Here is a 25,286-nt window from a genome sequence, read left to right on the forward strand (position 1 = left end):
TCACTTTGCAAATGGTCAAGCAATTGGGAAGGAGGAATGAATGATTTTTGACCCCAAAAAATAAGGTTTTTTCCCTCCTACAACGTGGGAACAGCCGCTGCAGAGCCTCCCCGGTAGGGACGAGCCCCCGGCGTGTCGCGCGAAGGGAAGTGCCCGACATACCTGCTGCCAGGAGGTACTTGACCAGCTCCAGGTGGCCCTCCTGGGCCGCCTCCATGAGGGGCGTGGAGCAGCCCAGCTCAATATCCGCTCCGGCCTTGATCAGGAAGTCGGCCACCTCCAGGAAGCCTCCGCAGCACGCCAGTGTGAGAGCCGTCTCCTGAGTCTCCTCTGTCTGCGCGTTGATATTGGCTCCTGAACAACAAGGAGAGGCTGAACTCTCTCAGTTGCTCTCCTTCCTATATTACAACTATTGCACAGCTTAAGAACATCAGAAAGGCTACAGATGAGAGGCCATTTGACCTCCTGAAGTTCCAGCGTGACTTGCCAGTTCTTACATGATGCAGTAATTCAATGCAAGTGATGTCAGTTCAATACATGTGGCTTCAATCGCAGTTGGGAGTTGTGTTTACAAGTGCTTTATCACGGCCACTCACTATATAAAAAATCCAAAAGCTGCAGTTTTACAGAGCTCGATCAGCTAGATCTACACTCGTTTACCTAATAAAGGACTGTTCAGGATTAGTGATAAGGGCTGGAGAAACTGCAGGAATGATTGCGTAAAATGAAACTTTTGGACTGCTAATGAATTTTATGCAAGAGGTTCGAGTGGCGAGCTGTGTAGGCTGCAGAGGAACAAGGACGGGTTATTTCCACACTAAAAAAGTCAAAACTACTTCCTATGTTTCATGCAAAATTACCATTTACATAAATTCCCTAATTTTATGCAAAGTCGGTACAGTGAAGTCTGCTTAACTGCGCACTTCTTTACACTTCGGTGCTATAATCTAAACTCAATCCGAACTTAAAATTAAAAACCTAAATCTTTAAAAACGCTCCAATTTCATGCAACTGAGAAACCCGGAGAACGTCGCCCTGCGGCTTTCCAGCTTGCTGGTGGTACGCGCTCCCTCCTGGCGACGTACCCTGTGCCAACAGCAGGGCCACCATCTCCTCATGGCCCTCCCGCGCCGCCTCCATCAGCGGCGTGTACCCCTCATCGTTGACCTCCTCCAGGTTGGCCCCTCGCTCGATGAGCAGCGCCGCCAGCTCCACGTGGCCCCCGCAGGCCGCCAACGTCAGGGGAGACTCGAAGGAGTCGGCAGGCATGTTCACCTGGGCCCCGCTGTCCAACAGCAGCCGCGCCACCTCCACATGGCCGTCCTGTCGCGAGAAGGAAGCCATCGCTCAAGGCCCGCTGCCCACGCCGACGGAGCGCGCTTCTCCTTCAAACTCACACTCAACGCCAAAAAACATGGGAGGGGGGCCTCCCATGTGGCTCTAGCGGTAAAGGCTCCCACCCAAGTGCATGCTGAGCTTTACGATCACGGGTTCAAGTCTGCAGTGACTGGGGTTCCCCAAGTGGCTCCCCAAGACAATTGACCGAGTGCCCCCCGAGGGCAGGTGGGGACTCGTCAGCCAGGATTCTCTCCGCCCACTCCCGCAGCACAGAGGCGCCGTCAGTGAGGGATGCACCACTCCTCCAATCAGAGCCCGAGATTCCAGGAGGGGGTGGTACTGTCAATGAGGGACGCACTGCTCCTCCAACCAGAGCTGAACGTCTGGCGGGTGGCGGGGCTGTCAGTGAGGGATATGCCTCTGCACCAATCAGAGCTGAGCCCACCAGTAGGGGGCGGTGCCGTTATTGAGAAATGTGCCTCTCCTCCAATCAAGAGCTGAGCCTCTGCCGCAGGACTCTGCAGCCTGTGATGCGCTAAGAGACGAGTGGCTAGAAGCGGCACAGGAAACAAATTGGACTATATCCAATTGGGTGAGCTGAAATAACTGGTGATTCTAAACAAAAAAAAACCTTGAAGTTACTGCTAAAGCATAGCAGTAGAAATCTCTAGAGCATTCAAATCTCACCCAACAAACAGCAAGAAGAAAATCTTAAAATGGGCAGGTGAACCAATGTCAAAAGTTCACAGTGACATTGGATATTATTCTCTGAATATACTGATAAACGCAGTGGACTTTGTGAGTTTCAGACAGCAAAACGGCAACAACTCCATCAATCCATTAAAGCAATTAAAAAGAGAAGTCCTAAATGGAAGCTGTCGGCACCCTGGCTGCAGCAGTCTTACCATGCAGGCTTCCATTAGTGCCGTGTGCATCTCATCTGTCTTGTGCTCCTGGTCAGCTCCTGCTTCCAGCAAAAACCTCACCATGTCTAAATGTCCTACAGAAAGCACAACAAGAGCACCTCTGATAACTCAGCTAAATCGCCTTTAACAAGAACACTTACACACTTTGACCGCCTATTGACACAAGCACATTATGTGAAGCAGAACACTGGCATGAAGAGGAACAGGAAAGGCATGTATTCTTTTCCAGAAGCAGGCAACAGTCAACGTATTTTTACTGTCCGGAGGCACGTGGCCTCTTTCAGCTTTGTTCAACATCAAGAATTCTACGTTTTTCATTCTGGAGATGTGGCAGCATCTGTAGCGATATTAGCAAGGACCTTGTTCACCTGCCGCCAACCAGCCCAGACTGTACGCACCTTTGTAGCACGCCAGCGTCAACGCGCTCTCTTTGAACTCGTTGGAGTGCGTGTTGATGCCAGCCCCATACTCCAGGAGCACCCGGGCCACCTCCACATGGCCTGCGCTGGCCGCCTCCATGAGAGGCGTGTGGCCGTTCTCGTTGTGGTCTTCGATATTCGCGCCCTCCTTCAGCAGCACCTTCACGACATCCACGAAGCCCCCCGCGCAGGCGTACGTCAAGGCCGTGTTGCCTGAACACCCCAGAAACAAGGCGACATCGTAAGTGCTGATCTTTGCGCGAGCAGAAAAAAAAACAAATGTCAAGACGTTGGATAGCAGAGCATTTCTAGATTCTTAATTTAATGTTAAAACATGCTGTAATAAACCAACAAAACTTGCTTTTATTGTCAAGTGTAGCTTTTATTTCTGTTGTCTGTAAGTGTGTAGATGTTACTTTATGCATAACTCGAATTTAATAAAACTATAGATGAAAATTTCCCATTTCTAAATGAGGGAGAGCAATAAAAACTCATACAGAATGTTAGGATATACAGTTAAGTGTAGAATATAAATCAGGGGTCGTTAAAACATCATTAAGAACAGAGATGACAATTGTACACAAGAAACACACTGCTGCTCTGTCATTAGTCCAGAGAAGAGCCGAGTAGATTTTCAGGCTTAAAGGAATGCCCTATACCGACTTTGTCAGACTTCTGTACAGAGCTGCTGCTTCTCTAGTACTCCGCAAAATGATAATTTGCTCAGAACATCAGGACAAACCATAATGGACAAAAAAAACCTGGGATTCTGAGCAGAACCAGAGCGAAAACACGGGCAGATCACATATTTTACACGAAAAAGTGCAGGTGCAGCTAAAGTCAACTTGTAAAAGGGTGTGAGGTGAAAAGGCCGATTTCAGTGAAGACCATGCGGGTTACCTGTTGAAGACTGGGCATTGACGTCAGCCCCGTGCACCAGCAGCAGCTTGACAATGTCCACATAGCCTCCACTCGCTGCTGCCATCAGAGGGGTGATGTCACCCTTGATCCCTCGATCCTCAACATTCGCATGCATGGCAAGCAACACCTGTTAGAAATGAACAGGATCAGTGAGAAGAGGTCCCCATCAGACTGGGCTGAATATGAAATGAAAAAGATTTAGAACGAGAGCCTAGAATGCCACAGAGCAGGATACCATAGCTTGACGGCACACATCTGGGAGGGAGCATTTGTATTTTCAGTGGTGCAAAGACCACAATCGACTACTAAGCACTGGAGAAGTGAGATGAACAGATGATTCATCCTTCACCTTGTTCTCTAGAAACAGACAAGTGCCCGTGTGGCATCATCCCAAAGAACTGAGCGCCCTCCTTCAACAGTTTCTGGTGCTTTGGTGGTTCCATAATGCTGTTGGGCACGTTTTCCTGGTGTGGCTTGGGTGCTCTGATTCCCTTAGAAGGCAAGGTCAATGCTAATCTATGCAATAGTACTGAGTGATCATCTTCATTCCATGTTGCAGGATAACTGATGTTATCCACGTGTGTGACCTGAACTCAATCAAGCCTTTATGCGATATTCTGCAGTGATGCCAGAACCACTGTTTTCCACCTCCAACAACCACATCCTTCCTACACAGTTCCAAATGCTGGTACCCCTACAATAAACATCGGATTGGCGATTCCATTTGGTCAGTCTACAACTCAATCGCCCAGCACATGGCCTAAAACTCCACCTGCCCTGCCAGGATAATGTTCTTCTCCAGTCGGGTTATACAGGACTGACAATGTAAGCCACAGCCTCAAGCAAAGACTTTTCGACTGGTTACAGCAGAGAGCTAAATTCGCATATGGTATGATTTAAAGCAGACAGAAGTCAGACGAATACTTACTTGGGCAAGTTCATAGTAGCCAGCCGAGCAGGCCAAGCACAGGAGACTCTCGCCTTCTTCTGTGTGCTCGTTCACGCTTCTCCCTTCATCCAGGAGCTTACGGACAGCATTGACGTCCCCGTCTGAACAGGCCTCCGCCAAGCTACGGCTGAAAATAACCAAACTGCTAAAATTACCGGGATTGTGGTGTAACTCGGAAAAACGCAACAGATCCATGAATTATATTTTCTTCTGCTCAGTACATAAAACTGAATATGCATTGGTGGATTTGTCCTAGGAGCCAACCAAGACTTCAGCTGAGGCTCATCAGTCTCAACACAGCGGACTGATGGTCCGATGACTGGGACCGACACCAGATGTGGACACAGTGTAAGCCGTACTCAAGTGAAGACTTCCACTGGCTACAAAGAGCTGTATTTCCAGTGAATACACAGTTGTACCCACTGTATTTAGGGTATTCAGCACAGTTCTGTGCTTTCACTGAAACAAGCTCGGGGCTGTTGCAAGGTGGCCTCTGACAGTATCCTTGGATCACAGGAGCATGCCTAATCAAAGTTGATGCAGGAACCAGAGCTGAAAACTAAACAAATTAATGTGCAGATATGATAAAGGCATATGGGATTAGTGCGAGAAAAAATTGTTCACCCACAACTATCACATCAACACTGCATTAAACATCTATTTCAGTGATACAATTTCAAACTAGGTCTATGTGTGCGAGCTTGATAAAGTATAGGCAAGGTCCCCATCATAAAATCAGAACTTCCTACTTTTGGTTAGTTTAATAAGTGTGAGTTTATACAGTAGCTATCCCAGTACTCACCCCCCCCCGGACTTGTTTACACTTCAATGCGTTTCCATATGGAATCATAACATATTTAACTGGGAGGTTTTGCCATTGATTGATAGAAAACACTCTATAACGTATCAAAGTGAAACCAAACTTCTATAGAGCAGCCTAAACTACAAATATAAAAATGTAACAGACTGAATAAGTAGTAATAAGATTGAATATTAAGCAGAGGTATTGTGTAAAGGTGACGTATTCTCATTTGCAAAGTTGCTCAACCTCCTTGGGAAAAGTTGGCGATTCTTGATTGGGTTGCTACTCAGGAACATTTACTTTTTTCTTGCCAAACCACTCCAGCGTGGCTTCGGCTGTATGTTTTGGACCGTTGTCCTACTGGAAAATGAATCCTTTCCCAAGTCCCATGTCTCTTGCAGGCTGCAACTCCTTCAGGATTTATCAGCACTTTGCCGCATCCGTTTTTCCTTCCATCTTCACAAGTCTACAGGCCCAGATGCACCGAAGCTTTCCTACAGCACAACAGTGCCACCGCCATGCTCACAGAAGGAGTGGTGATCTCCAGATTATACTGACTGTTACACTTACATCAAACATAACTCTTTGTTGAGGTCAAAAAGGTCAACACTGGACTCCTCAGACCATAGAATCATCAACATGGTCTCGAAGTCTCCACATGCCTTTTGGTCAAGACGTGAGTTTTTTTAGATTCTCCCATGGAGCATCCAGGTCCTTGTCATATGCACAGTTTATCAATCTCAGCCATGGAAGACCAAATCCTTTTACATTTGATAATGATTGCTTCTCGATATTGATCTTCTCGAGATTCTGTGTGCATACAATACAAAACCTGTCACAGGTCCTTACTGTGAAGGTTAGGGAAAGGGCACATGCAACCCACTTGCATAATCCAGCTGACTTCACTTCCAACATCCAGAAGTCAAATTTGAATTCCCCCCCCCCAACTTAAAACACGTCAGCAGAAACATTAACAGAACCCGTTTAATTTCACAGGTTCCGCAGTAACAACTGAATTATTAAAAATCAGCCAAGCTTTCTTTTTGCATTCACAGCACAAGTGGAATGCAGAAGCCATATTCAAAGAAAAGGAACCCTCAAGTCACAAACAGTTATGCTTGCGCCTTGTGTGTGTGCAAAAGGGTGTGTCCAGCACTCATCTTTAAAACTGTACTTAATGAGCAAAGCTTCAATTTGTTCCATTTTCAAAAGTTTTGGAAAAATGCACTGTAAATGTCCAACTCTGCTGCAAAAAACGTGTAAATAAAAGAATGGTCACTTCTAATTTTCAGTTTGAGTTCAAAACTACTACCCAATTTAATTTTAAGAGCACAAATGAAACTTTCAGGATAACGGTTTATTTTTCTTTACATGAAGATCCCATCCTCAACCTCCCAGTATTCTGGAGACTAAATTGGTGTTGATGGAGGGGATCCCCATTACCTGTAAAGCACTTTGAGTGGAGTGTCCAGAAAAGCGCTATAAGTGTAAGCAATTATTATTATTAAAGTGAGAATATGCTTTTAACTTAAAACATTAAAATCTAGACACTTTTATACAGTCTGTCCACAGCACTATTCACAGGGTAAAAGTCATTGTGAAGCTTTGGTAAATATCGCTGCTAGATTATAATTCTAAAGACCATGAGACACCACGGCTAACATTTAATGTAGACAAACAGTACCACTGCTCAGTGCCATTATCAGCAAACCAAGCAATACAGTAACAGATCTACACTGTAAAACTTCAAATGCAATTCCAGCCTAAAGTGATGGCAATAACTAGTTCTTCTCATGTCTCTCCTAAGAGGGCAATGTCCAAGAGGTGGCTCTGTTGCTAAGGAGCTGTGCCTGTGGCTGGAAGGTTGCCAGTTCGTATCCCACGGCCGGGAGAGGAATCCTACTCTGTTAAACCCCTGAGCAAGGCCCTTAACCCCGACTGCTCCAGGGGCGCTGTACAATGGCTGACCCTGAACTCTGACCCCAAGCTTCTCTCCCTGTCTGTGTCTCATGGAGAGCAAGTTGGGGTCTGCGAAAAAAGAAATTCCTAAGACAAGAAATTGCATATGGCCAATAAAGTGAACATCTACTTCTATAATAGTTTAAACATTGGGGTCTTCATGTGGTAACTGAGATCAAGAGTGTTTAATCAGGACTTTTTGCTTCAGCGAATTCAAACCCAGCAAAGATGGAGATTTCTTAAAGCAACAGAGTGGTGTAACACAAGGGGGTCACATTTGGCACTCACAGTTTATCACACGTCCGCCAAGACACCGTGTATCAAGGTGCAAGATGGAGAAGGCAGCCTGTGATTAAAAAGGTCCTACAGTTTTTTTAAGTTTAGAAAAACGGTTAAAAAAAAAGATGAAAGAAATACATACTTGTCCGCTTGGCCGGCGTTGAGCGTGTTCTCGGCTCGCATGCGGGTGAGGGCGGCCGCAGCCTCGTCCAGCGCACAGCTCACAGAGGAGGTCAGTCGGCGCAGCACCTCGGGATCTGCGAAGGCTTTACCATCGGCAGTCGACAATTTACCAATCCCTTTTGTTACGTTCAGCAATCAGGTTAGTACGAGCATCACACATGGAAAGGCAAAAACACAAAAAGACCCAACTGGGTTAGCGCACAAACCATGCACAGTTAGTCTTCACATCATCACCCTGCCCCCTCCCCGGACATAAGAGCAATATTCCTGAAACAATGGGAGTGGTACAGATTGCAGACCCTCCCAATGGCAGGCTTATTCTATTCCGAAAAGAGAAGAAAGGAAACGTTTCGGCTGTGGAGCCTTCTTTGAGTGTCAAATGAAACATTGTTTGCTTCCTGCTCTTTTCAGCCTGGAATAAACCTTTACTTGTTCCTGTGCAGTCTACGCCTGCTGACGCAGCTACCCACCTGAACCCACTTCCAAGGATTACAGACTGGTGAAAAAATAGACCATATTGTGTAAAAAAAAAATTTGACATGACGAAAGGCAGATCTCCAGAAACGGATCCAACCCTGAATTTTCATGGTGTTCCGTGTGCGCTTGGGACAGCGTTTATAGTCGGCCACAAACTACTTTGTGTACCCTAAGAAGCACACAAGAATGGAGAAGCAGTATATCGTACACAGCTTCGACAGATGTCAAAACAATTACCATACTAAACATCTTTAAGCATTCTATGGGTTTGATCACCATGAATCTTTAGATTATAACTATTACTTATCTATTAGATCAATCTGTTTCACAGAGGAGACTTAAAAGAAACATTCACTTGCAATTACAATAACTTTTTCACATGACATCCTTCTTGGCAAAAGATGACAATTTTAACATCTAAAGGCGTGAAGTCCCGGTTCTCATGTTGTGTAAACCATTTCTCTGAATCGAGAGTTGAGGTTGGAAATCCACAGCAAGAAGGATTAGAATTTTTAAATTAGGTTTAGAAGAAAATGAGACCAAGAGAGGGAAAAAAAAAAGACAGGTAGATTGTTCCTCTGCGACTCATCTCAATGAGTCGCTATAAGTATCCTGCTGCAAGATCACAATCAATTCCCAGGTTCACTACTAAAGCACCGCAGCCTCCAGTCACTAAGTGACAGCACAACTGGCGAAGCGCCATCAGGATTCTGCTGAGGCAGAGCCCACTGGGGAGTCTCAGATCTGCCACACTGCTTTAGTCCAACAGTGGCTGGAAACTGAAGAGTATCCGCACGGCCCGTCTTCTCCCGCACCAGAGAACGAAGAGCAGCGCTTGGCCCGACTGTCGAACCACATGTGCGCTGATCCACCCCCAACAGCAGCGGCTCAGCCCGAGGGGAAAGGAAAGCCACTGCGGGGGTCCGATCCACTGGGAATGTTCCAGAAGCGCCAGTGATCAAACACAGAGAGATCCCGATAAAACTGCTATTCCGGACCCCCGAGTGCTGGTAAAGGGACAGCAAGTCTTCAGTCTAAATTTTCACCTATTCTCTAGTAACGCGTCTTCTGCGTAATGAAGAAATGCAGCAATAAAATGCTGAGCGCTCTTTGAGTTTCCAAGCCTTCAGAAACACATCTGAGCTCGGAACATGAATGGGTTACTTAAGCAGCGCCACATTTTTCACACCCCTGAATAAGAACAAGGTGAAGGGCGAGGCGCTGAAGGGGTCAATGGCAACACTATTGTCTTAAATGCAGACACCCTAAAGGGCATCTAAGTGCTTCAGAAGTCCTCAGCTAAATAGATCTAAAAAAGCATTTTAACATCATTCTTCATGTTCCACCTGTTCCAGTAACCTGCAGCTGGCGAAAGGTAGAGAAACAGGAAAGGGGGTCAGGTGGCAGCGAGGCGACGCAGCGCCAGTGGGCTTCATCCTGCACGACTGCACCCCGAGGAGACAGCGCCGCTGTGTTGCATGCGTCCTCAAAGCTCCCACTGACAACTTCGCACAACCCTCCCATTCCCACGATGGAGTGGGAATTAAGAAACTTAATACATGCTTGGATTTTACAACTGATACACACACACACTGATTCGGCGTGGGCAAACGCCAAGGTGACGAGATCAATCCAAGCGCGTACTCTAGCTGTAACCTGTCACACAGTTCTGACTGAGAAGAGCCGATGCAGTCGTTACCCACACTGAAGAGTTTTCATGAGGAAACAAATACTATGGATAAAACTTGAAGTTATTCCAAGAATCCCTTCCTTCGCCGTATCATTTTTTTATTTCTTCACAGTGTTCTTTATCAAAAAGCCTTAATCTCAGGGCCTTTACCCTGAAACCAGTGACTCCAACCATGGCAGATGAGGGTGTGGGAAGACGAGTGCAGCACGAGATCTAGATTGATCCATCCCTTTTCTAACCTCTATCTAATTTAGAGCTGTGTTGGAGCCTCTCCTGTCAAGCAATGGGTGCAGATAGTTTGCAATGAAGACAAAACCAGTACTGCTGTCATCTTGCCTCATTTAGCAGCACTAAAGAAAGATAATCTGATATTGAAGCACAAACCCACTCCTCTTGATGAAAACAGTTTAAACACTACCTTAAATCCCCTGACCCTTAAAGTGGACACCTCCACACAGTCAGTGCCAACCCCACCTATCTGAGGCTGTGGCACCGTCAATCAGATTGACAGGTTTAACTGTTTAACCGAGTTTGGTTCATGTTACCAGGACCTGATCCAAACCACATCCAGAGGTGGTTTTGCATAAGTTCATCTGCCACACCTGCCGAAAGGTTAAATGCAAATGGCTTGAAGGTTTTTGAAAAGGAATAACATCGAAACTGCAACACCATATGGATTCTGCCTTTCAGATACAACGTACAGTACAAAAACAAGTCCATCCAGAGAACAAAAAAAAAGACACCCGCCAGCTGAGCTGCCTTTATTCCTGCACTGAACTGAAAAAATGCATTGTTGATAGGACAGAGAAGAGAAATATGTACTACTTCATGCTCGTTTATTATAAAAAAAAGCAAACCAAAGAGAAATGTTTAAAAACCCGTTGTGTGTGTGTACACAGACTGCTTGTTCTGCTGACCTACAGAAGCTGGTCTTTCAGCAGGTACGTAGTGGCTGTCTGTGCAAGCTCTCCCCATCAGAACGGCACTCCTACAGCCTCCTGCGCGCGGTCAGGAGGGCCGGCCCAGGGCAGAGCCTCGTGCTGGCCACGCCACCCCGACGGGCCGGCTGCCAGGGCACCGCTGCTGCCAGCGCCGAGCTCCCTGGAGCCTGGCCCGGAAATGCTTTCCGCTGCGCCCCGACACCCTTTACCTGCTGCACATCGCAGCGGGTAGAGCTACACAGCTTGGACAGCTCCCCTCTCCCTCTCGCCAAGTAAACCCCTATCTGTCGGGGTCTTCGACTGTCTGAGGACATTAGATAAACAAAGCTTTTATCATCTGCCATTTTTCCTTGTATGCTCTACGGACAGCTAGAAAGTTTTTTTAGGGGTTCATAACCGATGACATAAGGCTTTCAAAAGGACAGGTGAGGAGAGGTGTAGAACACAGCTTTGCTACAGCTCATCTGAGCACTCATCCCCCATCTGTCAATGACATTACTGCATCTGCTTTGTGTGCATTTCAGGCCTTGTCTTGCAACATTTTAAAGTGCCATAATCCTGAAAATAAAAAGGTCTGCCTTAGCATCTTAGTCTTGTAGGATAGTTTTGATGCTACAAGCAGGCTACAGTGTTACTTCAGTACTGACTCAGCATCTCATTAAGGTGCGAGTTTTTCCATAATCCTTCAGCTTCTTTTCAACTAGGACACTCAGTGAGCAGCTTATCCCTACACCTCTGTTCATGAAACACTAGCGGGGTTTAAGAGCTGAGGCAGACAGGGAAAACCATTATCTCTGGCGCTTTGTCAGTATACTTTGGAGAGGAAAGAAGAGCAGCCAGCGTCCTGCAGCACAGAAAAGCTAGTGCTGAGTCATTATGAGAGCTGCTGCTGTGTGTGAATCAATTGTTCTTGCACAGGGCTGTAATCTCTCCCGACAGCAGCGCAGGCCTCACGACGCCCCTAGCGGCGAGCTCAAGGGAGGCCGGGCGGTGGGGCCGCTGCAGTCCGAGCCCGGCAGGATCACTGCCCACTGCGGCGCCCTGTCCTCGCCACCCTGACACCATGCACAAGAAAGCTGACCAATTCAGCACTGCCCTTCAAGGCTCGGACACCGTTTCCACCATCTTGCAGCCACATGTGTTGTTCTCAAGAGGTTTTGGGCACTGCCACACAGGCTTGCCTTCAACCCACAAACCCCAAGGATGCACACCCGTGCCACTTCACTCCCTCACCTGCCTTGCGGGAGGTATACATCAGCGGGCCTCCTGAGCTGTGCTGCGACACACTCGCTGTGCAATTCAAGATCTCCGATCTGGTCATGGTTTTTATCGACACTACCTAGAATGGACATTAACTTTCTAGATTCAGATACAAGCTATTGCTGAGCAGTGAAGCAAATCCGAATAAACATTTTTTCATTTATGGAACATTTTAAATGAATCATTCCAAAACCTACAGCCAAGATGGAAAGTTAAATGAGAACTATGACTGACTTACCGTAGTACATATCAAGGATTCATTAGAAAACTTTCGATCTCCAGCAGTTACAACTGAAAATCATACTCCTACTACGATGTTGGAGTTGCAACTCCTGCACATACAATTGCTCTTTATTCACCTTTTCATAATCATTTGAAGCCCCCCCTAAGTAAAAATAAGTAGGGGGCTATGAACTAAATAGAACATGTACTGCTCAACATTAAAAAGGAAAAGGTGTGATAACCTATGTACAAGTGAATGTCTACCCTTAAGAGAAGACCCTATTTCACTAAACAGAGCTTCCCTTTGCTGCAAGGGGTTTGTGGACAAGAATTTCTGTTGATTGCTCTCCAAGTCTTGAACTAGCAACTGCTCTCCGCATTCAGCGCTATGGGCTTTGCACCAGGATAGGGAGAGCGAGGGGGGTTTTCTCTAGACACCCCAGTGATCAAGGCAGGACCTTACACTGGCCACTGCTCTACCCACCTGAAGCCCACTCCACCCGGGTGACTCACAGCACAACTCTCGACTGTGACCAGGGCCCCCCAGGAGGCAGCCAGCTAATGTGGAGCCCAGGCACCTAGAATTTTACTTAAAGAGAGTGCCTTTACTGTTGAAAGACAGTGCTTTGTCTTTGTGCATTAAGATGAATCATTTAAGCACATTTTACAGCCACCTGAGACTCCATCACCTTGAGCTACTGTGACTGTGACACTGGTCACAAGGGAATTACTCACTGCACTGGTACCACAGACTCCACCTGGAGCCTGTTATGGTACAAATCCCAATCCCCAGCTGCACCTGAGCCTATATTAAAGGCACATGCATTTATCCTAACAAGCAAACGTGTCAGCGTGGTAAGAGGGAGCCCTACACTCAGTGGAAGTGGCCTAGTAACAATGACAGGTCACAGCTGGTCAGAAGATGGAGAACACAACAAACGACACGGACGTCCTCTTACTGACATTCAGTCACTGCAGGGAAAACCACTTGAGCAGCGGTGCAGATGGCAGGAAGAGGGGCAAAAATGTGATCTTTTCACCAGATGACATCTGCTCCAATCAAAGCAAAGATCTCTTCCGTTACTGAGCCAATCGCCCAATGGCGGCCCAACTGCCCAGGTCCCCACCAAGGGGTCATGACAACTTTTATGCAGCTGTATTTAGCAACTGCCAATGGTTCGATTTATCTTATTTCAGTAGACAAAAAAACTGAACCAAAAGGCTCTGTATGAACATCACCTTTAAACCCCAGAGTAGACATGTATTTGGCAGTTGTCTACTTGATTCATCTCATGCCCAACAAGTCCAACAAACTTGCAGGCCTTTTCTTTAAGGCACTTATAAAGTTTCAGGCAGCAGTGAGGTCACTGCCAACAGAGAGGGAGACGAGCGAAGAAACGGGACAGGACACCCGATCCAGAACCCTGCCTTACGCGCCGCTGTCTGTAACCGGAGACCAAGAGCCCCAGGGCAATGAGTAATGCAAATGCCACCTGTGTGGTGAGAAGGAAAAGTACGAAGGACACAGGTATCCATCTGAGGTCAGGCTTTATAAAGGCCAGTGAGGCACTCCGATAAGAACGGGGAAAAAGGTCAGAAATCAACACTTTCACGGCGCTAACTTCAATAACTATTGTAGTTCTTAGATAATAATGAAGTGAATTTCTACACTTCAGTCTCTTGAAGTTACTGGAGTGATGCAAACAAAAAAAAAAAACTCGTCTCTGCAGAAACGCACCACAAGCTGGAGAAAAGGGGCCACTCTGGCAGCTCCACCTAGTTACATCATCTTTATATCCAATGATTTCCAGATAAGTAGATGTTTAGCCTGGTAATGTTTTGACATCGGTCTTCTCACACAGGAAAAACAATCCCCTTTGGGTGATGAATTCCAAGATCCGGATGCAAGTTTTTGTTCCCCAACCAGAAGATGTTTTGGTTGATCAGGTTTTTAGAGGAACATGCCGCTCCAGCTCTTATGAATCAAATATAGAAAGCGTCCAGCTTTGTTAGACATCCTTCTTAAATAGCTTCAGTAACCCTGATTCAATTTCCCATAACCTTTGAGGCATCCTGATTTGTAAGTGGTCATGTAGGTTCTGCTGCATGCAATCAAGAAGGACTAAGAGGATCCCTTCTGGTAAAATCGTCCTTTTACACCAGACACAGAACACTGAAACCACGTGCCTTCCCAGGTTACATTATACTCCAAATACAAATTCCCTTAGTTTTCCGTAGAAGCTTTCCACAGGTCCTGGAGTAAGATTCGAGTTCTGGAAAACCCGTTCGACGCGTGTAGAGCAGGCAGTGTGATGGCCTCCAGTAGGGCTCCGATTCACACTCCGGTCTCCTGTGAGTGGCGGCCTCTGTGCATTTCACTCTGAACCCTGGGTAACCCCCAGTGCGGTCAAGTCAGGGAAGAACCCAAGTGACTGGATCATTTTTATTAATGTGCGTTCGGTGTTTAATCACTGAACAGTAAAGTGTAAGGTAATGCACTGTAGTGCTTAAAAAGTCTGTCTCCAAGGTTAGACTTATTATTCACTGTACCATGTATTCTTAAGTGCATGGAATATCCAGTATTTAATTAAAACACCTGTGTAGAAATAAGCGCTTTTGACTCAAATTCGGAGTGACAGGCCAACAGACTCCTGACAAAAGCTGAGGAGCTGGTGCAAGTGATCACAAAGCTGGCCTCATTGGTTCAAGACATCAAAAGATGGGATTCCCTCTGATGAGAAGACATTCCTCCTGAACAGTTTAATTAAACGTTATCCTTTCACTAGGATTTTTGCCTTTTGGGTGAAATGTTTTGTTGTGAACCAGTTGATCACTTAAAGCCATTACTCAGTGTTCAGATTTTAACTGAAACATTTTCGTCTATCAATTCATGTCAGCAGTTACAGCTTTGAATTTTATGGACAACTGCACTACTTAACATCAAATCAAAACGTTCTTGAGCTTTTACACCGGTTGGCGAATTAAGCGGCAACAGAACGTGGAGCACATGTCCAAAGACACAAAACTGGCAGCTCATATCCTCTGCGTCAACGGATCGGGGCTGATTCAACCCAGGACAAAATGAAAAATGTTCACAAGAGATTTCAAGTCAGTTTTATTAAGAAAGTCACTGGTGGCATTAGATAAAGGTCACCAGGAGACTTCAATAAGAGGGGTATTGCCAGGAACCAGAAAAGGGCCAGCTTTGTGATCTGTATTAAATTCAGTGATGCAGAGGCACTTCATTCAGCATTCATGTGTTCAGCACTGCACACACAGTGGCACAGGTGACCATTCCAGAGAGGGCTCATGCACAACCCAACACAGGAACCACCACCACATGCGCAGCTGGAGAACTGCTGCACAAAGCTCTTCATGTAACAAGGCCACAACCGTAAACCCTTCCACCTCCACACAAAGGGAAACCCATAACATTTTAAGGTCAAGATGATCTTAGCACACCCAATTCAGAACTCACTCCCATTGAGCCGTGTCTGAAAGCACACGGCCGGGCTGGGCTCCGTGTGCGCCGGACCTCCAGACGTACCTGCGGCCTCCAGCAGTGCCTCCAGTCTGGCCTGTGTTTCTGGGTCCACCGTCCGCAAGTCTGCCCCGTCCGCTGCACTCGACAGGAGCAGCTCAGACGCCGTTTTAAGCATGGGGTTGTCCAGATCCTCCTGGTCCAAAATGAAAGACTCCACCTGGAAGACAATTCAAACGAGAGGCTTGAGTTTCCCTGCACGTTTTGCCATGATGGTCACCAACACCTCAGCTCACTGGCTGCCTCGAGGAATTACAGTCTCAATAGCCAAGGGCGACTACTGGCGACAAAAACATACTTAAGGAAAATACATTCTACCCAGTCAAAATTCTTATGGCCACATTTTACATTTACAGACGGCAACAAACACCGTCTTTTACTTATTCACATAAGCCAACATTGTGGCGTTTTGGGACAGAGTGAGTTTAGACAAGTGCGGGCAGTGGAGGACCCGCACTCAAAGACGAGGATGTCTCGGACATGAGGCCGGGGATCTAGAGGGGCTCGAATGTACAGAGACAGCCGCGAGACGAGGAGGAGTGGGGTGCGACCATGACGGAGGACCGCCGGCGAAGGAGCGGAGAGGGTGGCGCAACCCGAACGACAGCAAACTTCACAGGAGCAGGAGGGACTTCGACGACCGATCAGACCCTCAGAGGGTATCTCACCGAGACGAGAAGTTCCCACCTTTATTCTCCACCCCGTGTAGATCAAGTGAACCGCCTCAACGCATTTCTGTTTCCGAGATGATTTTCCAAACCGGAATATTAGCCCCACGCTCCCATCTCGATGACGGGAAGCCCACAGACCGCAAGAAGTTTGAAATTGTGACATCACCACCTCTGCATTTCTGTATCTGATTATACTGCCAACTGGGACTTCAGCACCAGTGGTGCCTACATCTAGAGCAGAGAGGTGGGTACAGGACAGTGGCGTGGTGCAGTTACTGAGCCGAGCTTCCTTGTTAGACACCGATACCTACTACACCTCCCTGCCATCCTCCAGACCCTGCACAAGGATATGAGTGCTATGGTGGAAACAAACCGCAGGGACACGTCTCCTCAGCTATGGAAGTTCAAATTAAAGCCAAGTGATTCGCCCAGTGCTGGCAGTGTCTTCCAGATACACAGATGGGGACGGATCAGGACATCAAGGTCATCACGGAGTGTGTCCACAGCAGGGAACCGAAAGGCTTCTGACTGGGTCATAAGCTCAAAGGCATTGAGGACTACAACTGGCATTACAGCCACCCTGACCAAGAATTCATACTGCAAAACAGGGGAGAGAGGAGACCTCTACATCTGCAATACCTCTCCTGGCAGACCAGCGTCATGCCCAGAAACATGCCTGGTGTTTAGCCACACTAAGCTGGCGGACAATGGACAACGAAAGCCAGCTGCAAGCAATACTAATTTTAGGCCGACTGTTGTAATTATTGGCTATCCTCATTACTGTTCTCTTTTCAAGAAAAATACAACTGGAGTTTCGACACCGATGCAGTCAAAATTAATTATGAAATGTAATGCAAGGTGACAGTTTTTAAAAAAAACTGAGTCATTTTGAATTGTTTCATTAATGACTTGGCCCTTGTCACTCAAAAAAAAGTGTAGAAGAAAGATCCTGACAGGCTTCGTCAGTGCTTGAACTACAGACTACCAAAACCTCCTGGTTAAACAAAGAACTAAGAACAAATCAGTGCCTTACTAAGTAGACCTACAGGTTCTTCGATATGAATAGATCAACAGCACAGAAAAGCTCAGACTAGTAAACTCCCAGAAGAATCCAAAGCCAGACACAAACGTAAGCTTAAGCTTTTTAAAGCAGTATTTCTGCTCTGATTTAGCACCTTTTCAGATGGGAGAGTTAAGCCAAACTGTACACAGCTCTGGGGGTGGAGGGGTGGATGTGTGGTGCAGTTTAGGGTAAACCTTAACTGGGTCATGTCCTCACCCCACACAAAGCACTTCAGATTAGTAAAACCTCAACCAGCAGCAGCCCATTCAGTCAAATTAACACCAGCTTGTTGTGATCTCTGAAAGGGCAGTTCAGCATTCTACTTTCCCATGTATTTTAAAAGCAGCAGTCTAGATGGCCAGATCAGCAAACTGAAAAATGCAAAACAAATTTACTTTAGACAGGTATGTCCTGGAAGCGATTAAAGTATATACTATATCCTAATAAAGGCCTCAGTCCTTACTCCCTGACCAGCTTAATAACTCATTCCTGCTTGATTCCTACTGTACAGGAAGGACAAAGCAGACTGAAAAGAATATTCCTCTCTGCACAGCCATGCAAAATAATCCCAGCAGCTAAACAGTAACAGAGGGGATGTGATCGCCATCGAAGAGCAGGGCAGCCGGGCAGCGCTGATGCACCTGAGCCAGCGGAATTACTGTAAGCCGTAAGTTATGACATTACTGGGAGCCGATCAGCGGGTTCCCTGCCTGACCTTGACCGCCGAACACCTGCTGCCACTCTCCGGAAAGCCTCACATTGATATTTTATTACAGAGGTTAAAACAGGCTGGACTAGATACCAGCACCTCCATCTTCTTGGCGTAAACAAACACAGAGGCACAGGACAACCAATACATAATCCACAATCAAACCAGACCGGCGCATCTAGGGTCTGCATCTTAAACCCGCGTGCCTGTCAGGAGAAAGCGGCCTGTAAGCAGCCAGCTCATTCAGTTCGAGAAGCAGGGACCAAGAGCAGGTCTGACTGCGTTTCAGTCTGTTTCCTGTCTGTACACACACTGAAGGAATACAAACAAAGCCAAAGGACTGCATAACTTAAACACAAAGCATTTACTTAGGCATTGATAACCGCTTCCCCCTCAGTATTTACCCACGGAAGCTCCTGAGAGGCTCAGGTGAATTTGTACAAAGCGCCTGAGAGGTGCCAAACAGAACACAACAGGAAACAATGAAATGCCACCACATTACCTCCAAGGTTGGTCATGCAGTAACTGCTATTTCAATGTAAAATGAGAGTTTGCAAAGCAATTTTTAAACACCAAAGATTTCAGACCGCCCTAGAGGAAAAACTCTCTCATATCACCACTACTTTTTTCACTCCAGATACAGTAATTAAGAGTTAAAAATTGCTCATGCATGTTGTGGCCACAATACAATTCTAAAGTATAATATACAGGTATTTAAAGAACTAGAACTATGTAATTCAACTATTTTATAATTATACACTAGAATACATCCTGTGTACATAAATGCACTTCTAACATCTACTTTAGAAACGACAATCTTGAAAGCCATTTTATAATATCTCTGAGAAAGCCTCAGCAGAAAAATTTTTCAAGGACCAAGAAAAGCAGAACATGAGAAATCATGCTGGACATGAACGGCTGCCACCATTGCAGCTGCTGTATCCATAAGCCTGTTGATCTGGCTGCTGAGGAGGCAGAAAGCATCCATGCGCGCACACACACACACTACCCCCCTCAGGGCTGGCCAGTAAGCCACTGCCCGCGTCCACAAGCTGCTGCCTCCAGTGTGAATCGCAGGCCTGCAGCCTCCACCATCCTATGAAGCACTAGTTGCCGCGATAGCGTCGGACAGGGAGCATATTTATATCATGGAACACATCCACCAGAAACAGGATGTTCTGCCAGGATTTCCATAGCGCAAGAAGTCTTTGCAAATGAACACAAAAACAGCAGCAGTGTGTCAAGGCAAGTGGCATTTCCTGGCTAACCATAGCGTTGAGGTGAACCCCCAGAATAATGCCTCTGCGTTCCATGCTTTGATTAGATACACATACAGACTCTCCTCCCATTCTCTTTGCTGTCTGTTAACAAGACGTCGGCTTCACAGATTCCCCAGCCCAGACACGACGCCTCCAGATTCCCCTTTTAACTACAAGGGTCCCACCGGAGCACTGAAAGCCAGCAAATGGCAACACTCCCTCACTGCTCTTCCTCCAGGAGCTCTGCCCTGGCCTCTCATTTCACCAGTGCCGACGGGAGGACAACACTCGGGTCACGCGCCGTCAACAACAATCTGACTGCCGGCCCACCCGCGGCGAAACCGCCCTGTCAAAGCAGGTTCCTGCTCAGCCCCCCAAAGGAAATGTCAGCTGAACTGACCACTGATGGGTCTGTAAAGGTGTGAACAGAAAAAATATCACTGCCCAAGTATGCCCTCACACAAAATACTAAGACAGAAATCAGAAATCAAGACTTACAACTGGCACTTCATTTTAAAATGGGGTATTGTAACATCAGTTTCAGGGGACATGAGGTGCCTTCAAAACACTTACAAATCTGTACTAAACGATGTTACTTAAAAAAAACAAAGATGAGTCCATTAAATGCATGCTATAGGACACGTTTCAACACATGAAATACCTGAAGAAACCAAACCTTTTTCATGGCCGAGTGGAATAGTGCACTGGCCAGGGTCTGGAACACACTTCACGAACTCCAGTCGGATCCTGAGGGAAAGCAGGATTCCTGAAGTCAATGCTGACAGCTATATGGGCAGAGCAGTCAATGACAGAATTACTGCACCAGCTAGACATCTTTCTTTAAACTTGGTCAGGGCTCACTAAACCCAGGGTAATGTTTCAGTGATTCAGGGCCGATGACAAGAGACTCAACAAATCAGTTCTCTGTCCAGATCAGTTTATCAGACACGACAGTTTAAGTCATACAAGCGCAGCTCATTAAAAACACACTTGCAAGATAGGTGTGGCAAGTGAATACTTAAAAGCAGTTGGCTTGGATTCACTGAAAAAGTCTCGAAATTATAATTTCATTCGATAATGCTGTAAAGGGCAATGTTGCCATACACTCATATAGTATTAGCAGTTCTTTCCAGAACTATTGTGGCTCTTATCTGACAGTAACCACCTTAATAGCAGGTAGTAACTGTCAACACTTTGCATTTAATATTTTATTTAAAAAACTCACATATTGAACGTTTTGTAAACAACTACTCAATGTGTCTGAATCTAGGACTATATTTAACCATACACAAACATGCCAAAAAATAGCAGTAATTCACATCTGTCACTTTCACTGAGCTGCTAATGTTACATGTAGGCGAGAGAGAATTTAATTCAGTTGTTTTAAGCTGTTCATGTAGGTTAGTGTTCAAATATACTCAAGTATATCAGCTATAGGTAAGGTAAAATAAAGTGCTCAGCTTCCTGGAGTGCAATTTTGTTTTAGAATTGCTTCCCCGAAACTCCAAAGTCCCGTATACTGTGCCTTCAGCCTTGTTATTTTAAATGCATTTCATGTGAAGGAGTGAATCTTTTACAGATGAGAAGGCTATTTTAAAATGTCTTCTTCCGTGTCTGAATGGCACCGGTACACGGTTGTTCTCATAAAAAGCCCACTACTCCCACACCGGATCTGTGCTCTTCTGGTCCTGTGCTGGAGCCACCTCCTGTTACCGGTTTTCGGCACAGGAGCGCTTACAGACACTGGAACGAGGCCATGCCTCTCCGTCTGGCCAGCTCCAGCAAAAACACGTGCCCAGAGAGGACGGGCATCTAACCCGCGTGCTCTCCGCTCTTGGGAAACAGACAGAACTGCAAGGCAGACGCAGTTCGGTGAAGTCACTCTACATTACTCAAGCACTCAGCGTGGTACCATAATGCGCTTGCTAGGTTTAATAATGACCAGTATTGTGCTGCCTAAATGTACAGAGCCCCAATCAAGATACTTTTATTTCACTTTAAATTGCTTTTTATTTTAGATATTAGCAGCACATAGATGTCACTGGATCTAGCACTGTACTCGTTTAAAGCAATTGGTTCTTAAGGACTGAAGGGCCTTCTGAATGTTCTTCCAAATCTCTAAATTACTTAACTTAAGCCACCCATTTAACTGATCAGATGCGTTTTCATTTTTAAATATTAACAAAATTCCAACATGATGTTGGAGACTCCTGTACTAGACTGGCAGCCTTGCTTTCCCTAACACACCTTTTGGGCAGTTGACCTCATTCTTCAAAAGCATGACGAGGTCCATATTTCCTGCTTGGTAGAAAACCCGACCACTGACAATACCAGAGCTTGAAATGAAATTTGGTCTTTTATATAAACAATCTAATCTCCATTGAAGAGATTGTCACAAAGGTGCTATCAATCAGTGTCCCGACAAGCTAAGGATACACCTTGAAATTTCTTAAATAAGTAAACATGCTTGAGTTAATCATTTCAACAGTGAAAGCAGATTAATTACAACTAAAGTTTGAAACCCCAACATAAAAGCTCTATTGAAGCAAGGCATTTGGAGGACAGATATTTCAGAATCACTGGTATATGTAAAGCTTTTATCTGTAAAAGTTGTATAAACCTTGCTCATGAAGAGATCACTGAACAAAAAGGCCAAAACTAAATGACTACAAATGGAGCTCAAACCTTTTTCCCCAATCCCTGCAGTAACGGCAGGATGGATCTTTTTAATGTGACAAACTTTTTGCTCAGCAGACTGCTGAACAATAATTAACCTGGTGTATTTTAATAACTCAAGAACTGCTCTACTCCAACACTTATCCACAGACAGCATACAATTAGCTGCGTTCACCCGACTGTCAGAAAGAGCAGGAGACCAAGTGACTCCCATTAGTAATCATGAGAGCGAATCCAGCTCATTCATCTGTACCACTCACTCGATTAATCAGAGGAAGGGGAGATAAGTGTTTATTGAAGTGGAAGAATTTCCCAGCCAAACATAAAGAAGCCCGACAGCAGCCGAGAAAAATACAAAACTGTAAGAACCCTTGTACGATTGGATCTGTTCACCAAGGATATGGCAGAACACTTGCTTCAATATGTAAATTCCAGCAGTTGCTCTAAAGGAAAACCTGAAAACTGTGGAGAGATGCTGGTTCTCAGAAACTCTTGGGCTCAAAGACATCCGTACTTGAAGACTGTCCTAGTCAGGCCATGCTGTAACTAGATCTGAACACTACCAGTTTCAAGATATCTTCATTATATGCATCTATTATATCTCCAGCTTATACTGCACATTATTCCACATAAAAACGACCTCTGCTTTACTTGTTAGTAACCAAGACAACACTAAATTCCAGGGAATAAACCACACTCCCCCTAATGCAGTCAGTACTTAAGTAATTGAATTTAAATTGGTAAAACTGATCTGGTAACGTTAACAGTATAAAACAGACCTGCAATGTTAAGGTCTGACATCCCATCATCAATAACCCGTTTCATGTGCTCCAGGCTGTGGCAACCTTGCACAGAAAGTCCAACAAGATTAACTCATTGCAGGGCTCACATATGCACACAATTTAGAGAATTAATTGAAAAGTGGGGGAAAACAAACACTTAGCAAAACCCACTCAAAGCTAGGGAAAATGAACAGACTCCAGTGTGCCCCAATGTGGAACCAAACCCAGGACCCAAGAGCTGTATGCAAACTGCCACATCACTGTGCTGCACAAAGTATCTGCCATTTCTAACCTTAACAATAAAGGGTTAAAACTGACAATCCACCACAGTTATAAGACAATCTCACCTTCCTTGATTGCTTATCAGCTGCATAGCATAAGATGGCATGCTCCGAAGTATTTCTTGAAACTTGACAGCTAGACCAAAACAGAAGCTTACACTTTCTGGGAAAGGGGTAATGAAAGAGCAAGACTGAGCTTAAAAGAAGTAGAAGATGAGAAACAGGAAATCCGTACGGATGGCAAGGTGAAAGATGCTTCAAATCAGTGCAGATTTGGTTGATCGAAGAGCAAGTAAATCAAAGAAATAGAAAACTGTAAGCCCAAATGGTTTAATACATTGACAAAAATAAGTCGGAAGAAAGCACTTAATCAAGGGTTGAAAATAGGAACAGGATACGGAAAGGAATGGAATGACTTACAAAGGCCAAGTGACAGAAAGGGCTACTTCAATGGAGGATTTAATACAACCGTCAAAGGAAGTAGAATCCATTCAAGCTCCCGACCCCCACACAGGCTTGAGTGGACTCTCCTCGAGGAGCAGGACAGTCCCACCAGGCCCATATCTGCAACCTGGTGCAAAGCAGGACCACGGCTGTGCAGGCAGTCCTGCTGCCAGAGGTGGCCCCCTGTCCCGAGACCCCGCCGGACAACAGATATTTAGCGGCATATCGGGCCAGTAAAATGACAGTGCACTTGCTACAAAAACTACTTTCTGTAACTTTTTGTGGGGGAAAAAAATTTTGGTGGTGATACTAATCAAACATTTCTATTTTGTATTTTGGTATATCGCATGTTCCCATTTTAGAAAGAATATTTGTTAAAACATTCAAAGGTCATTTACGTGGGAAGCCAGTGCCTACCTGGCAAGCACTACTAGTAAATACAATGCATTACTTTCACAACCACATTTAAAAGAAAAGTGTAGCGTCACTGTGCTTTATAAATTTAAGATGCTTCTTAGAGAAACCAGCCTTGGTATATAAGATTTTTGCAGTTATTTGCCAAAAAAACCTATATATACAGAAGATAATACTCAGAACTACAGACATATGTGAATTGTGCAGTCCAAAATATCTTTTTGAAATCTCCAATGCATGTGGTCCACACCTCTCTCCACCACTTGGGCTCAGCAAACCCAACACCTCATAGATTACATCTCCCAGCTCCCATCTGTCATTCTGACAGATGCTCAACTCTTACCTTCTCTCCTCCCCCACCTCCAGACCTCTGTCTTTCCCCAGAACTTTGCAAAAGTCAGTTAGAAAATTATCATACAAGCTGTATCTTTTAGAAGTCAGGTGGTCCAAAAATGATTTCATAATTCACCACCTCAATCCTAAATCTATCATATGACAGTGGACAAGCTATAACAATCATTCGCCAAACAAAACCAGTGGGAAACGATGTTCAGCCTGACAATCCTTTTTGTCACATGGCACAGACCTTATCTGGGTTTCCAGTGTGAAGGGTTCAAGGGGAGGGGCCTCAGTGTGAAGGGTGCACAACAGATTAAATCCGCTTCCTACAGACCCAATGCATAGTGTGTGGTTGAGTCATGTCTCCAGGATTAAGATGTTCAGTGTGGGTCGAGCCCCATGCAAAAGGAGAAAGAAATCAACATTCGTGCTGATTGACAAGTGCCCAGAGGCACCAATATCCCCCCCATCGACTGTCATGCAGAGTGGACGTTCTGTAACTGGAGCAACAGTTTCAGAAACCAAATGAGCCTCAAATTCATGATTAAGGCAGTTCGGATTCCCAATTTAAAAAATGAGACACCAAGGTAAGCTACAGTAAAGTTAACACATCAAAGGTATCAACCTGCATATGATCGTCGTTAACAAAGATGTTCTTATAAATTGGAAAGTGGCTATTACACATCAGTGTTTTCCTGTGGTCAATAACTTGATTTGCTAACAAGTATTATTGTGCTTCAT

At 45.5% G+C, this 25,286-nt stretch overlaps 1 protein-coding gene across 11 annotated transcripts in view; it reads right to left on the reverse strand.

Moving 5' to 3' along the window:
* Window positions 1-25,286, reverse strand: part of ankhd1 (ankyrin repeat and KH domain containing 1) — a 66,194-nt gene that overhangs the window by 31,302 nt on the left and 9,606 nt on the right. For 7 of the 11 annotated variants that reach the window (XM_069195352.1, XM_069195346.1, XM_069195350.1 and 4 more), the window contains 8 exons: window positions 15,914-16,067; window positions 7,736-7,892; window positions 4,533-4,695; window positions 3,584-3,731; window positions 2,663-2,896; window positions 2,244-2,338; window positions 1,086-1,323; window positions 163-354 (listed from right to left, as the gene is read on the reverse strand). In XM_069195352.1, coding sequence (XP_069051453.1) covers window positions 163-354; window positions 1,086-1,323; window positions 2,244-2,338; window positions 2,663-2,896; window positions 3,584-3,731; window positions 4,533-4,695; window positions 7,736-7,892; window positions 15,914-16,067 — 1,381 coding nt within the window. The remainder of the gene's footprint in view (window positions 1-162; window positions 355-1,085; window positions 1,324-2,243; window positions 2,339-2,662; window positions 2,897-3,583; window positions 3,732-4,532; window positions 4,696-7,735; window positions 7,893-15,913; window positions 16,068-25,286) is intronic. The other 4 variants (XM_069195347.1, XM_069195356.1, XM_069195349.1 and 1 more) reach the window with 3 other exon arrangements.

The sequence above is a fragment of the Lepisosteus oculatus genome, chromosome 11, assembly GCF_040954835.1.
Source record: "Lepisosteus oculatus isolate fLepOcu1 chromosome 11, fLepOcu1.hap2, whole genome shotgun sequence".
Lineage (NCBI taxonomy): Eukaryota > Metazoa > Chordata > Actinopteri > Semionotiformes > Lepisosteidae > Lepisosteus > Lepisosteus oculatus.